This window comes from Xyrauchen texanus, chromosome 4, assembly GCF_025860055.1.
Source record: "Xyrauchen texanus isolate HMW12.3.18 chromosome 4, RBS_HiC_50CHRs, whole genome shotgun sequence".
Lineage (NCBI taxonomy): Eukaryota > Metazoa > Chordata > Actinopteri > Cypriniformes > Catostomidae > Xyrauchen > Xyrauchen texanus.
Window position 1 is genome coordinate 31,546,341 of NC_068279.1, and position 13,274 is coordinate 31,559,614.

The window sequence follows — 13,274 nt, forward strand, 5'->3', positions numbered from 1 at the left end:
CTGAGGGAATGAACCCTGTTAACCCTCTGGGGTCGACTGACGCGCCGGCGCGTCCTGCTGTATTTTTTTTCCATCATTACAGCGGAAACAACATGTACTTTTGTAAAATAAAGAAAATAAAAAGGGTGAGCTGTCAGCAGTCTCTGGGTTCACAAGCATATTTCTGAAACCCCTGAAACTGAAACTCCGTGAATACTTATCGCACAAACATGAAACATATGTCTAAATAAAGCTGAAAATATCTACTTTTTAATAAAACAATTCAAATTTAAAAATAAATATTCTCCTGAAATGTAATCTGTATGAAACAAAGTGATGTACAGCTTCTCTTTACTTTAGTCACTTTAATGCACATTTGAAAGACAGCACGATACACAAGGGAGAAAACTCCTGGATAATGATGAAGAGGTAACATTTTCCTCGGAAGAATAGCGGGACTCCGATGGACGTTTATATTTTGAAGAGAGACTTGATCCAGCAGAGGATAAAATTTTGGACGAGTAAGTCATTTAGTTTTCATTAGTTGACATGCTATTTTATTTAAACACATACATATTTTACTAATGGGACTGGTTCCAGACTTGCCAGCCAGGATTCAGAGTATTAACATTTGAAATATGACTCCTAATAAGCAAGTTTTAGTTACATTTAACGGAAAAACCTGAACACGTATTTGCCAGCACAAGCTTTGTTTTGAAAATTCTCTCATCATTTACTCACCCTCATGATATCCGAGGTGTGTATGTATGTCTTTCTTTCTTTGCCAGAACATATTTGAAGAAAAATATCTTATCTCAGTAGGTCCTTAAAATGCAAGTGAATGGTGATCAGACTTTAAAAGCTCCAAAATACACAGACAGTCAGTATAAACATCATCCATACAAATCCAGCAAGTAAATGAATGTCTTCTAAAGTGACACGATCACGTTTGGGGCAAGAAACTATAAATATTGAAGTGCTTTTTAACTACAATCCAATCGCTTCCAGTAAGCTTCACGAGAGGGTGGAATTCATGCGGTTTCACTTGTAAGGTATTCACGTTGAAATTATGGACGTAATCTCACATTCTCTTCTCGATTGAAACTTCCAGGATAAGCACACAAAGGGACCATTGTGAGTAAAGAAACAGATACAAATACAGATCTAAACCAAAACCAACAAAGCTTCTATACACGTTACTCCTACTCAGATGTAAACAGCGCTACTCTTCCGCGTTCTCGCATGTCTCACATGCCAACGAGATTGCGTCACACGTGCTTACCACTGCTGACCGGAAGTGATGATTTGGAGTTAAAAAGTACTTAAATGTTGATTTTTTCCGAAGCAGTGTTCGTATCACTTTGCTGTTTCAGCTAAAGCAGGCATTTAAATTGTATGCTGTATGATATGCAATATGATATAAAAATAATATGAATGTTTAGTTTATATTTTAAATAGTGTTAATGAAGCCTCATTATCATCAACAAAGCTTGTGCTGGCAAATACGTGTTCAGGTTAAATGAGTAAAATGCACTTTAAATATGCCCATATTAGAAAATCAGCATATTATAATGATTTCTGAAGTATCATGTTCAGCTTTGATCACAAATTGCATTTTACAATATATTCAAATAGAAAACTGTTTTTACTGTATTTTGGATCAAATAAATGCAGTCTTGGTGAGCAGAAGAGACTTATTTTAAATGATAATGTAGGTCTAAAATTAAGTAAAGTCTTTATGTAAAGTAAATGTATAGTCAGACCTCTACTTCTTTTAACTTAAAACTTGATTTTGATCATTAAGTCTCCTCACATTCATTCTCTTTCTGTCACATTCCTCATTGATGGGCCCAGGGGAGGGGTATTTTGTCTCCTCAGGTGTGAATTACAATCAATATTCATGATCATTCACGCCCTCACATATGACCTTTCTAACACTAAAAGTGTCTTACAAAAGTTAAATTAATATATTGTTTTGTATGAATGAGTGATCAGGATGGTTTTCACATCATTTTGTAGCAAAAACTCTAGGCTACAAAATCCAGTCCTCAAAAGGCTTGTGGACAAATGTTTAGTATGTGTTATATGGCTTTATTTCAATGACTTAAAATTTTAGTTTTTTCAAAAACCATGCATAAACGTTATTTTCTCAAAAATAAAAACATGTACACACATATTGCTCACATATTATTGTAGCCCAGTTTGTGCTGAATACAGTGTTATCAGATTTTAGCCATTAATGTGTTATTAAGCTACTGAAAAAAGCACAAATGTCAAGTCAACTTCTCCAGGGCCCAAAACACCCTCAGACCCCAGAGGGTTAAATACACTGCGGTAAGAGCACAGAGGGACCTCTGTATCTGTAGAGCTCTGGTCCTTGCAAACAGGTTGAATTCATGGCAGAAATTTTTACAAAATCCATGTTGTTCATCCAAAACTTGATCACCTCATATTACTGGTTCACTCCAAAATAAAAAAGACAGAGATACAAAGATGACATTGTTGCTCTAATATCATTATGTCCTTGAGTGCATCTGTGGGATGGCCAGCTGGAATTAGTGCACAGCGATGTTGATTCAGTAGGCCTAAATCATGATGTCAACACTACCCCACTACTTAATAAAATATTAGTGCTACTGAAAAGTCAGAGCAGATGCAGGTAATCACAAACATTCGATTTTCTTTAAATGGCATTCATACAATTTACAGAAGTGTGGCTTATATGTCCAAAGTTTTTGGGGACAGTGTATTGTTAACTATCTTCAATTATTATGCCATCGACTTCATTACATAAACATTAATAATTTGGGCATCAGTAGCCAACAACCTAATTATAGAGAAAGTGACCAAATGCCCCACCACCCCTCCGGCAGAGACTAGACAGCAATGGCAAGCAACAGCATTAAGAACAGCCTGATGGAGCAATCACTCCACACAAAAGCATTTCCACATCTACAGCATGCTATTGTATGTGTGGTCAGGCGGTGTGGGTCGAGAGGAAGGCAGAGATGACATCCTACAAGCCAGTCACTCTGATTAAGCTCAGCTATGTACTGTTTCAGTCACCATCACAACATGCCACCTATGAATTATGGCTTTTCAGCAACAAATGGTTTAACTGTGATGACACCAGGGAGGTGTTCGCATGGCTTTAAGATGGATATATCGTAAAGGAAGGAAACAAAGAGGAATGTGCAGGCAGAAGTGCCAAGACAGAAGGTTGCCTCCATTCTGCAGTTGACTTGTTAAAACTTGAAAGGCCTGACTGCAAATGTTAGTGCCAACAGTAGTCCCCAATCATTCAGAAAACCACAGGTTCCTGTCTCTACAGCACTGGAGAATATATGAAGCAAACTCTGGCTGAGCAAAATCGTTTCCAAATTTATTTTGTCAGAGAGCCCAGAGAGATTTTCCTCTTTACATTAATCTTTAAAATAAAAATGGGATTCATGACCTCCTACTGCCATCCAAGAGACATTGTATCAAAAACAAATGATATACTGCATTACATATTTAGAATAGAAATTTGTAAAGATGCATTTTGACTGCAAGTCAACTTGTACTTGGGGTGGGATGGGGGACTATGGAGCCAGTTTAGTCTGGCTATTTTGTATTTGTTGGTCTAAGTACATATGCATCATATCGATTCTGGAGATGTATGTGCTTGGCTGTTGTATTACATCTTGAATATTTTTTGTTTTCAGTATCTAGCAGAGTGGGTATGGCTGATATCCCTGTCCGACTCAAATTGGACCGCTAGGTACATAACATATGCAATGCAAAGTTAAAAAATAAAATCAAGTCACACAATTATTGTGTTTTTCAAGATTGCTGTCACTTGAGTCCTTGTGCCCATCATAAAAATTTAGAAAGAATCCAACCAGTACATGGGAAGCAAATTCCTTTAATGTAGAAGTGGGAGTATTTTTGCTAAGCCATACAAAGTGTCAATTTTTAGTACACAGTGATGATTCAATTAAAACATCAAAACATAGGACTGGGCGATAAAACAATATCGATATATATCACGATAAAGAAAATCCACGATAAGCTTTTGAGAAATTTTCGATATTTACTGCATGTCGCTAAAACACAATAAGCTCAAAAGGCGCTCACAACGCTAGGAGAGAGCTTGCTCTGCACCGCTGCCAATCCTACGATCCACTTTGCGAGCATGACACTCGGCTTTCATAGGAATGAATTGAAAACGCTCTCAGCTTCGCTCACAACGCGCCAGTGGTAACGTAGGGTCAGACTGGATGAACTTGCTATTGCTAGCTGCCTTGCTAACGATTTATTTTTTCTTCTTTTTTTCCATCAACTTTGAAATAAAAAAAAGAAAGTGCAATGTGTAAATGTATATTGTGATAAATATCAATATCGAACAATATGAAAACGATTATCGTGATAATAATTTTGGCCATATCGCCCAGCCTTATCAAAACACCATAAAAACTTGAGCAATGCCAGGCTCTTTAAAGGGGTAGTTCACACAAAAATGAAAATTCTCTCATCATTTACTCACCCTCATGATATCCGAGGTGTGTATGTATGTCTTTCTTTCTTTGCCAGAACATATTTGAAGAAAAATATCTTATCTCAGTAGGTCCTTAAAATGCAAGTGAATGGTGATCAGACTTTAAAAGCTCCAAAATACACAGACAGTCAGTGTAAACATCATCCATACAAATCCAGCAAGTAAATGAATGTCTTCTAAAGTGACACGATCACGTTTGGGACAAGAAACTATAAATATTGAAGTGCTTTTTAACTACAATCCAGCTGAAGTACAATCCAGCTTCCAGTAAGCTTCACGAGAGGGTGGAATTCGTGCGGTTTCACTTGTAAGGTATTCACGTTGAAATTATGGACGTAATCTCACATTCTCTTCTCGATTGAAACTTCCAGGATAAGCACACAAAGGGACCATTGTGAGTAAAGAAACAGATACAAATACAGATCTAAACCAAAACCAACAAAGCTTCTATACACGTTACTCCTACTCAGATGTAAACAGCGCTACTCTTCCGCGTTCTCGCATGTCTCACATGCCAACGAGATTGCGTCACACGTGCTTACCACTGCTGACCGGAAGTGATGATTTGGAGTTAAAAGTACTTAAATGTTGATTTTTTCTGAAGCAGTGTTCGTATCACTTTAAAGAGTCATATCAATGACGTTTATGCTGACTGTCTGTGATTTTTGGAGCTTCAAAAGACAAATCTCCATTCACTTAAATTTTTAGGACCTACTGAGCCAAGATATTTTTCCGATTTTCTTCAAATGTATCCCACAACTGGGATATCATGAGAGTAAATTATGAGAGATTTTCATTTTTGAGTGAACTAATCCTTTAAAGTTTGAGTAGTCAAGATTTTGAAGAAAATGACACTAATATTCCATGCCCGGCACTCTGAATACGTGTTTCTTCTCTCTTCCTCCTTTCATGCCACAGTAAACAAGTCTCAAGTCTCTTGATCTAATATGGAGCTCTTTCTGACATTGAATTCTGAGAATTAGAAACGGCAAACTCCGACAAGCATGACCATAAAGAATTAGCATGCACAAGGAATTTAAGAAGATGTCCTTCTCAGCTCAAAGCAGGCGTCTCAATGTCCTTTCATTATCTCAGGGGAATGTTGACGTACAATTCAAATTTAGGATCACAATGCAGGAATACTGAGCAGTTCATCTACTTAGCAACAGCCAGATTACCTGGCAACTTGCTGAGGAGAACAGGCACCCTGGAGCAGGGAGGTGTGATCTCAGCATGGGCTATGAGAAGAGACCAGTTTGGTCAACCACACAAAACACCATGCAGCTCAGCACAGATACGGGTGCCGAACGTGTCATTCGGTGAGATACTGAGTGTTCCTAACCCATGCACAACAGCTGCAGGACAAAAAGGGCCAACTTCATTTTACAACCAAAGGAGGTTTTTGATATTTTTCATCTAGTTTGACTTGTCCCTCCTGCTGCTATTAATAAATCAAAAATGTACTACTTCGTAAATCAGGCATGAGGGGTATCTGCCATATAACACTGGGCTGAGTTGCAAAACCAGATATCAATACAGTATGTTCACACTGATAATATCACCAAATGTGCAATTGTTTACAAAGACAAGGTCAACCAGATGAAGTCTCTGTGGAAGCCTCTTGCAAAATAACTTTAAATTGTAGGGATTTTTTTTTGTTGCTGACTTTACTGAGTCCAGGCACGAAACACAAAATCGCAAATCAGATGCACAGGTCTTGCATAAACACACATCCAGCATGAAGCCATATGTGTGAGTGCAGCTGCAGACATAAACTAAATTGTATTGCGCTGATTCTCTGTTTTAAGGATTACAGCCCTTCCCTGTATACTGCCAAGACGAAACACCAAAATGACATGGACAAAAACATTGTATCAAATTGACTTCCTTTAAAAGCAGCTGTATTAATGGCAGAGTTTAGATGTTCTGAGCAACCCACAGTCTTTTACAACATTGAAAAACTGATAAGGTAGACCACAGAGGATCTCCCACACACACACACTCACACACACCACAGAATGACTTTATTAAATATCATCTGATTGTTTCATTTAAACACAGACAGCAGTCTAACCTAAGACCTTGTAGTCATTTTCAAAGAGAAGTTTAAATATTAAGCCAGGTTTTATATTAAAATATCTTTACCTTTAAACTCAGGGCAATCTGACGAATGTATATCATATTAAGGTCCTCCATAATACGAAGTTTCTCCTCCATGTCTGCGAGTCTATCTATGGGCATCATTCAAGGGGGATATCAGGTTCAGATTTAAAGCTCCGTCTACCGCTGCACTTCTCCCTCCCCTTCAAACCATTAATCTTGAGAGTTGAGAAACATTATCGAAAGTCTGGGAGAAGTTGATCTGAATTTCGCGATCCAAACGTATCCAATCCACAGCGTGTCTAATTCAATCTATTTTCACATGATACAGACGAGCCCGTGTATCCGAAATAATAAATCCAGCTCAGAGGGCGTCATGAAATAAAAATAAACTATAAAAGTAAACCGAAAACGAAATACATAGGAGAAAAGAGCCCGGTACGTCCCCCGCAAACACTTCCAGCTGCTGAACGCGAGCGCGCTTCTCCACGCGCCTTCACAACAATACTGAATCAAGCCAGTAAATGAACGCTCTCTACTCTGTAGCTATGGCAAAGACTTTCCAAACACCCACAAATCGTCGCTTCTTTAGCTCTTGAGTATAATGGCTCGTGTGCATGATGTTTCCTTCTTTGTGCGCCTCTGAGCTGATGTGAGTGTGTCTGTGCGCTCTGGATGGAGCTTCCCACAAAAGGGCATTAGAGCGCGAATGGACGGACTGTACTGCCTCCGCACCGGGCGCTCATTCACCATTCACATAACAACACAAAACTACACGCCCTTTATAAACAAATAGCCGAACCTCACGCAAACATCGGCATTCATATGAATAAGTATTTTTCAACAAATAGCCTACTAAAATAGCCTACAGTACGGCTACTAATCATATGGCTAAGAAAATCGGGTCTATTAAGGGAAAAAGATTTGTTCTTCGGAGGTTATTCGTTTCTATGGCAACACTATTAACACCAAAACAGCTTTATAAACAGCAAAATAATAAATCACTTTAAAGGAATAGTTTATCCAAAAATGAAAATTCTCTCATAATTTTCTCACCCGCATGCCATCCCAGATGTATATGACTTTCTTCTCCTGAACACAAACAAAGATTTTTAGAAGAATATTTCAGCTCTGTTGGTCTATACAATTCAAGTCAAGACGGTCCAGAACGTTGAATATCAAAAAACACACAAGTCAGCATGACAGTAATCATTGGACTCCACTGGTTAAATCAATGCCTTTGGAAGCAATGTGATAGGTGTGGATGAGAAACAGATCAAGGTTCAAGTCCTTTTTTTACTATAAATCTCAACTTTCACAGTTGTTTTTGATGATTCACACTCCTCATGCATATCGGCACCTACTGTGCAGGGAGGTGAATTAATAATAAAATTGACTTTTGAACATATTAATCCAGAAGACATTGATTTCACCTCTGGAGTCTAAACGATTACTTTTGTGTGATTTTAGTGCTTCAAATTTCTGGACACTCTTGACTGGAGTCAAATGGATTTGCTGCAATAAAGCATATCTTTTTTTAACCTTTTGGGACCCTACAGAGCTGAGATATTCGTTTGTGTTCTGCTGAATAAAGAAATTCACACATATGGGGTGGCATGAGGGCGAGTAAATCATGACAGATTTTCATTTGTGGGCGAACTATTCCTTTAACATTTTCTTGTAAAATGTTTAAGAATAAAGAAAGCTCTGTAAGTAAGAATAGCAAAATATAATGGCATATTAAACAGATATACAACGGCAGCCAAAGGTTTGGAGTAATGTACAGATTTTGCTCTTATGGAAAGAAATTTTAACTTTTATTCACCAAAGTGGCATTCAACTTATCACAATGTGTTGTCAGGACATTAATAACATGAAAAATTACTATTACAGTTTGAAATAAATGTTCAGAACTTCTTAAACTACTTCAAAGATTTCACATAAAAGAATCCTCCACGTGCAGCAATGACAGCTTTGCAGATCCTTGACATTCTAGCTGTCAGTGTGTCCAGATACTCAGGTGACCTTTCACCCGACACTTCCTGTAGCACTTGCCATAGATGTGTCTGTCTTGTCGGGCACTTCTCACGCACCTCACAGTCTAGCTGATCACACAAAAGTTCAATGGAGTTAAGATCCATAACATGCTTTCCAATTATCTGTTGTCCAACGTCTGTGTCTTTGCCCACTCCAACCTTTTCTTTTTGTTTTTGTTTTTCAAAAGTGGCTTTTTCTTTGCAATTCTTCCCATAAGGCCTGTTCTTGTAGAGTATGTGTTAAAGAGTCTTGTCTTTATGTTGTACATGAAACTGGTGTTGAGCAGGTAGATTTCAATGAAGCTGTCAGCTGAGGACATTTGATGCATCTGTTTCTCAAACTAGAGACTCTGATGTACTTATCCTCTTGTTTATTTGTACATCTGGCCTTCCGCATCTCTTTCTGTCATTGTTAGAGCCAGTTGTCCTTTGTCTTTGAAGACTGTAGTTTACACCTTTGTAGGAAATCTTCAGTTTTTTGGCAATTTCAAGCATTGTATAGCCTTCGTTCATCAAAACAATGATTGACTGACAAGTTTCTAGAGAAAGCTATTTCTTTTTTGCCATTTTTGACCTAATATTGACCTTAAGACATGCTAGTCTATTGAACACTGTGGAACTCAAAAACAAACACAAAGACAAAGTTAAGCTTCATTTAACATACCAAATAGCTTTCAGCTGTGTTTGTTTTAATGGCAAGTGATTTATTAGATCAGTTGAATGACACTTTGGTAAATTAAAGGACCGATTTACTTCGGAAACAAAAAATCTGTACATTATTCAAAACTTTTGGCCGCCAGTGTACATATGTGTTCACTACCTTTAACTGTTGAGGCCGCTACCGTAGTGGTTCGTTTGACGTCAACACTGTCAAGCCTAAAAGCAATATCACACTTGCAATAATGCTGTTTCTTCCGTATATTGATTAAAGCCATGCTTGTAAACAGAACAACAGAACTATTGCTCATGTGATATTGCTTAAAGATGCACTCATACATTTTTAGTATATGTCATCTTGGACTTTCACTTACACCTAGGGGCATGGATATAGCACCATTTAAATGAACAAGTTTTCAGTTACCGATGCCATTGCAGAAATTCACTTTTCACAGTCAGCCATGATAAATTTAATCCATGAGCAAAAAAAATCCAACAGGGTGGTTACTAAGATTAAGCAAGTAGTATGTGATTTTACCATGGCAGCCCAATTTAAGGGGATCCTTCCCATGTCAAGTGTTAGTAAAACAGATTTTATAAGGTTACAGATACAGTATGACTGGAATCTTCATCATATATGAGTGGTCATAATTTTATAAGTATGCTTCAAAATTACAATTTATATCTTTAGGAGTACAACTTTTTTACTGAGAAAAAAAAGACAAGTACACAAAAGTATATTATACTGTATGTGTACCACACTGCCCCAAACTTAAACTCCTCCACTTCTTCAAGAACAAGTCTGCATACTGCCTCAGCTGCAACATACGAACATTAACTGCAGGCAACAAAGGGTCCATCTGTCCCCTCTATAACGAGTAGTGCTTTGACTAAGTGACTGCTGTCTCTCTAACTCTTTCCTCATGATGATGCCTCTTAAGATATTTTGTCATGTTGATTGTTGAGCAGTGATGAACCAACCATTTCACCTGTCAGGAAATACATTTATTGGAAGAAATATGTTTTATTCCTCATAGAGAATCATTTCTACTACTGAAATATGTATTTCATAAAGTGGCTTATGCGTGTTATCAATCTTTAATGTACACTTAATTATGTCAAAACTCGAAAGCTTCCACTCATCATAGCATTAGTAGTAAAAAAATCAATGCATTCAAGCAGCCAGGACTTCTTTACAACATTTTCAATGAGACAGTGGCAAATTAGACCAACATTTTAAATTATAGTACTATATGTCCTTCCTTCTTTTCTCTCTCTCTTTCTGTAGACTATTTATTTATCTATTTGTTTTTACACGTTTTAAGGCAGAACACATTATGCAAAAACATGACAAAAGAAGACTATCTTCTATGTTTGTGACAAAACATATAAACCAAAATAAAATGTTTTTCATTTATATTACATTATATTTCTACCTCAGTCTTTGAGACTCTTGCATAATTCTTGAACTTTTAAGCAAATCTTTCAAAGCCCTGCCCCATAATTATATCAGCATCCTGCATTTATAATTGTTAAAACAAGCCCTTTCAACTTCATCAACGTTTTATTCATAATCATTTTCATAACGCATTATGCTTTGGCTACAATTATAAATCTGCATGCATCTGTGTGACTCTGATGGGTCCCAACAGAAAGATAAGAATGGCAGAACATTCAATTTACAAAAAGCAATACAATTAAAAGCATGAAAAATGAATCTTCTTGCTCAGTGTCTCTTAAAGCTGAAAATGGAAAACACCCAGATATGATCCGTTATTATCCTTAAGTCTTGGGAGATTGAAAGAAAAATAAAATACAAAATGTTGGCTCTGAGGGAGAGGTATACAGTGTTTGAGAAACGTAGACACTGGGTACTTGACTCTGTGATACTCAAACAACCAGAGTCAGAGTTAGTTTTGCATTCTGATGTAAAACTAACATAAGGGATGAACCCTTAACTATATTCTATAAAGAGCTTCAAATCTTCCATCATATTTGACTTGCACTGCTGGTGTTCTTTGTCAGTTACAGAGTTAGACAATGGTAAACCTAGTTAATTTCTTCTAAGGGGCAAATCATTTATGAAGACAAGCCAGTCTAATGCAAACAGTCCTTAGGGCCTTTGTGGAATTTGCATACTTTATCTTTCCCAGGCCAACACAGCCAAAAGCAAAAAACTAACAAAGACTTTCAGATTGTGAATGCCCCATGTATCTAAATGATGATCGCAATAATTTAGAAACAAGCAAACCTTGATGTAACCCTTGAGGGCAGACAACAGCTCAAAACAGCTATTACACAAATTGTTTGAAAGCCAGGGTGGTCTCTTCAGTCATAGCACTCACCTGCATTATCTTGCAATCCCTGTACTGACTGAGTAAATTAGCCAGTTGCAATGTCACTATAGAAAATCATCAGACAGATTTTGGGGCAAATGAAAAGAAAGCATTAAAAAGCTACAAAATAAAATATTTGATGGCACTATAGTGTGGATGTGAGCTTTTGGATATTTGGATATATTTGTGTATCTGCCACCATTCCTGTTTGTCCTCCAATTAGGTTAATCCTCAGAATTTGACCATGCTAATCAAGTTACGTGATGGAATATTCAAATGTTTATAAGTCAGGATGGGTTGGCCCGCCTACAGATGATGTACAGTACAAGTCCAAGATTTGTGGGTGCAGAGGGTGCAAACTTTAAAGGAACCGTAAAGCTTTGACAGGCCTTTGTTCCTTAGCACATGTATTGAGGTGTATAGGGACATTTCCCTTTCCAGAATAAGCGAACAGAAATGGATTCTTGTTTTGGTAACTGGTGTGATAAAGCTGACGTGGAACTGCACAGGTGGCAAGAAGAAGGAATTTGACTGGGTGGAGTAAGGAAATGCCACACTAAAGTTACCACAACACTTCAGATTTGCTGTACACTTAAATTTAAAGAAAGAAAGCCCTGTGACAGGAGAATATATTTTTTTTTAAACAACATCCGCATGGGCCCTTGTTCTTCAACACTTCTCTATGCTATATAGTTCAACATTTAAAGGTCTTTGGCAAATTTAGTTAGGCCTTTAAATATACTCTAATAATAGAATAAAAAAACAGCTAATTCAAAGTGTAGCACATGTCATTTAGCACTGTAATAGCAGGAATTTTTTATTTATTAAGTCAGACAGAGCACCTCTGTGAAACAAACAGAGAGAAGGTCAGAACCCTAGGGCTGCTAACCACTACAATGCTCAGATGCTCAGTTGCTCCATATCAGCCCCATCTGAGAGACCAACTGACAAGAAACAGTAAGAAGAGGCCCATATTCTGTAAACACATAGACACAGATCTTATTTCAGAATAATGGGTGTGCATCTTATTAGATTTTGTATATTAGGTTAGAGTTTTGAGACTGAATTTCAGGGAATGAAGTTTGATCAGGGACCAGCTTTCAAAGAAAAGCAAAGTTCTTTTAGAATATACTGAATAATGCTTCTGGATGCTGATTGGTCATACAATAATAGTTTTTTTATTTTCCATACAATGACAGTGAATGGTGACTGAGGCTAAAGTCGGAGCCCTGCACACACTTAACTCACAGTCCTTTGTTTTTAATCATGTTGGTGTGCACAATACACGACTGATTGCAGACTGGGTGTACCAACCACAAGTCTATTCATCCCCAACTGCTATCCCTGAATGTTGCTCAGCACTGAGTTTGCACTGTTGAAGGTAAAATATAACAGGTTTCTTTCCCTCGACACTGGATTCAGTACTACTTTGGTACTACTAGACCTTAGCAGAGCATTTCATACAATTGACCATGACCATGTGTGGAGGGCATCAAGGGGGTTGCCCTTGAGTGATTTGCCTAATATCTCAAGGAGAGAACTTTTTCAGTTAATATTGCTAGACACTCCTTATTGCCAGCACCCATTACTTATGGTGTCCCACAGGGTTCCATTTTGGGTCCTCTTTTG

The 13,274-nt window shown here is 37.5% G+C and overlaps 1 protein-coding gene across 4 annotated transcripts in view; it reads right to left on the reverse strand.

The window, feature by feature from the left end:
- Positions 1–13,274, reverse strand: part of rtkna (rhotekin a) — a 101,110-nt gene that overhangs the window by 60,847 nt on the left and 26,989 nt on the right. Inside the window, exon 1 of one of the 4 annotated variants that reach the window (XM_052115081.1) lies at positions 6,662–7,296. The exons of the other annotated variants lie outside the window; for them this stretch is intronic. Within the exon in view, the coding sequence (XP_051971041.1) occupies positions 6,662–6,760 (99 nt within the window). The 5' untranslated portion in view covers positions 6,761–7,296. Of the gene's footprint in view, positions 1–6,661; positions 7,297–13,274 lie in introns of those variants that run through there. 4 annotated transcript variants of the gene reach the window in all.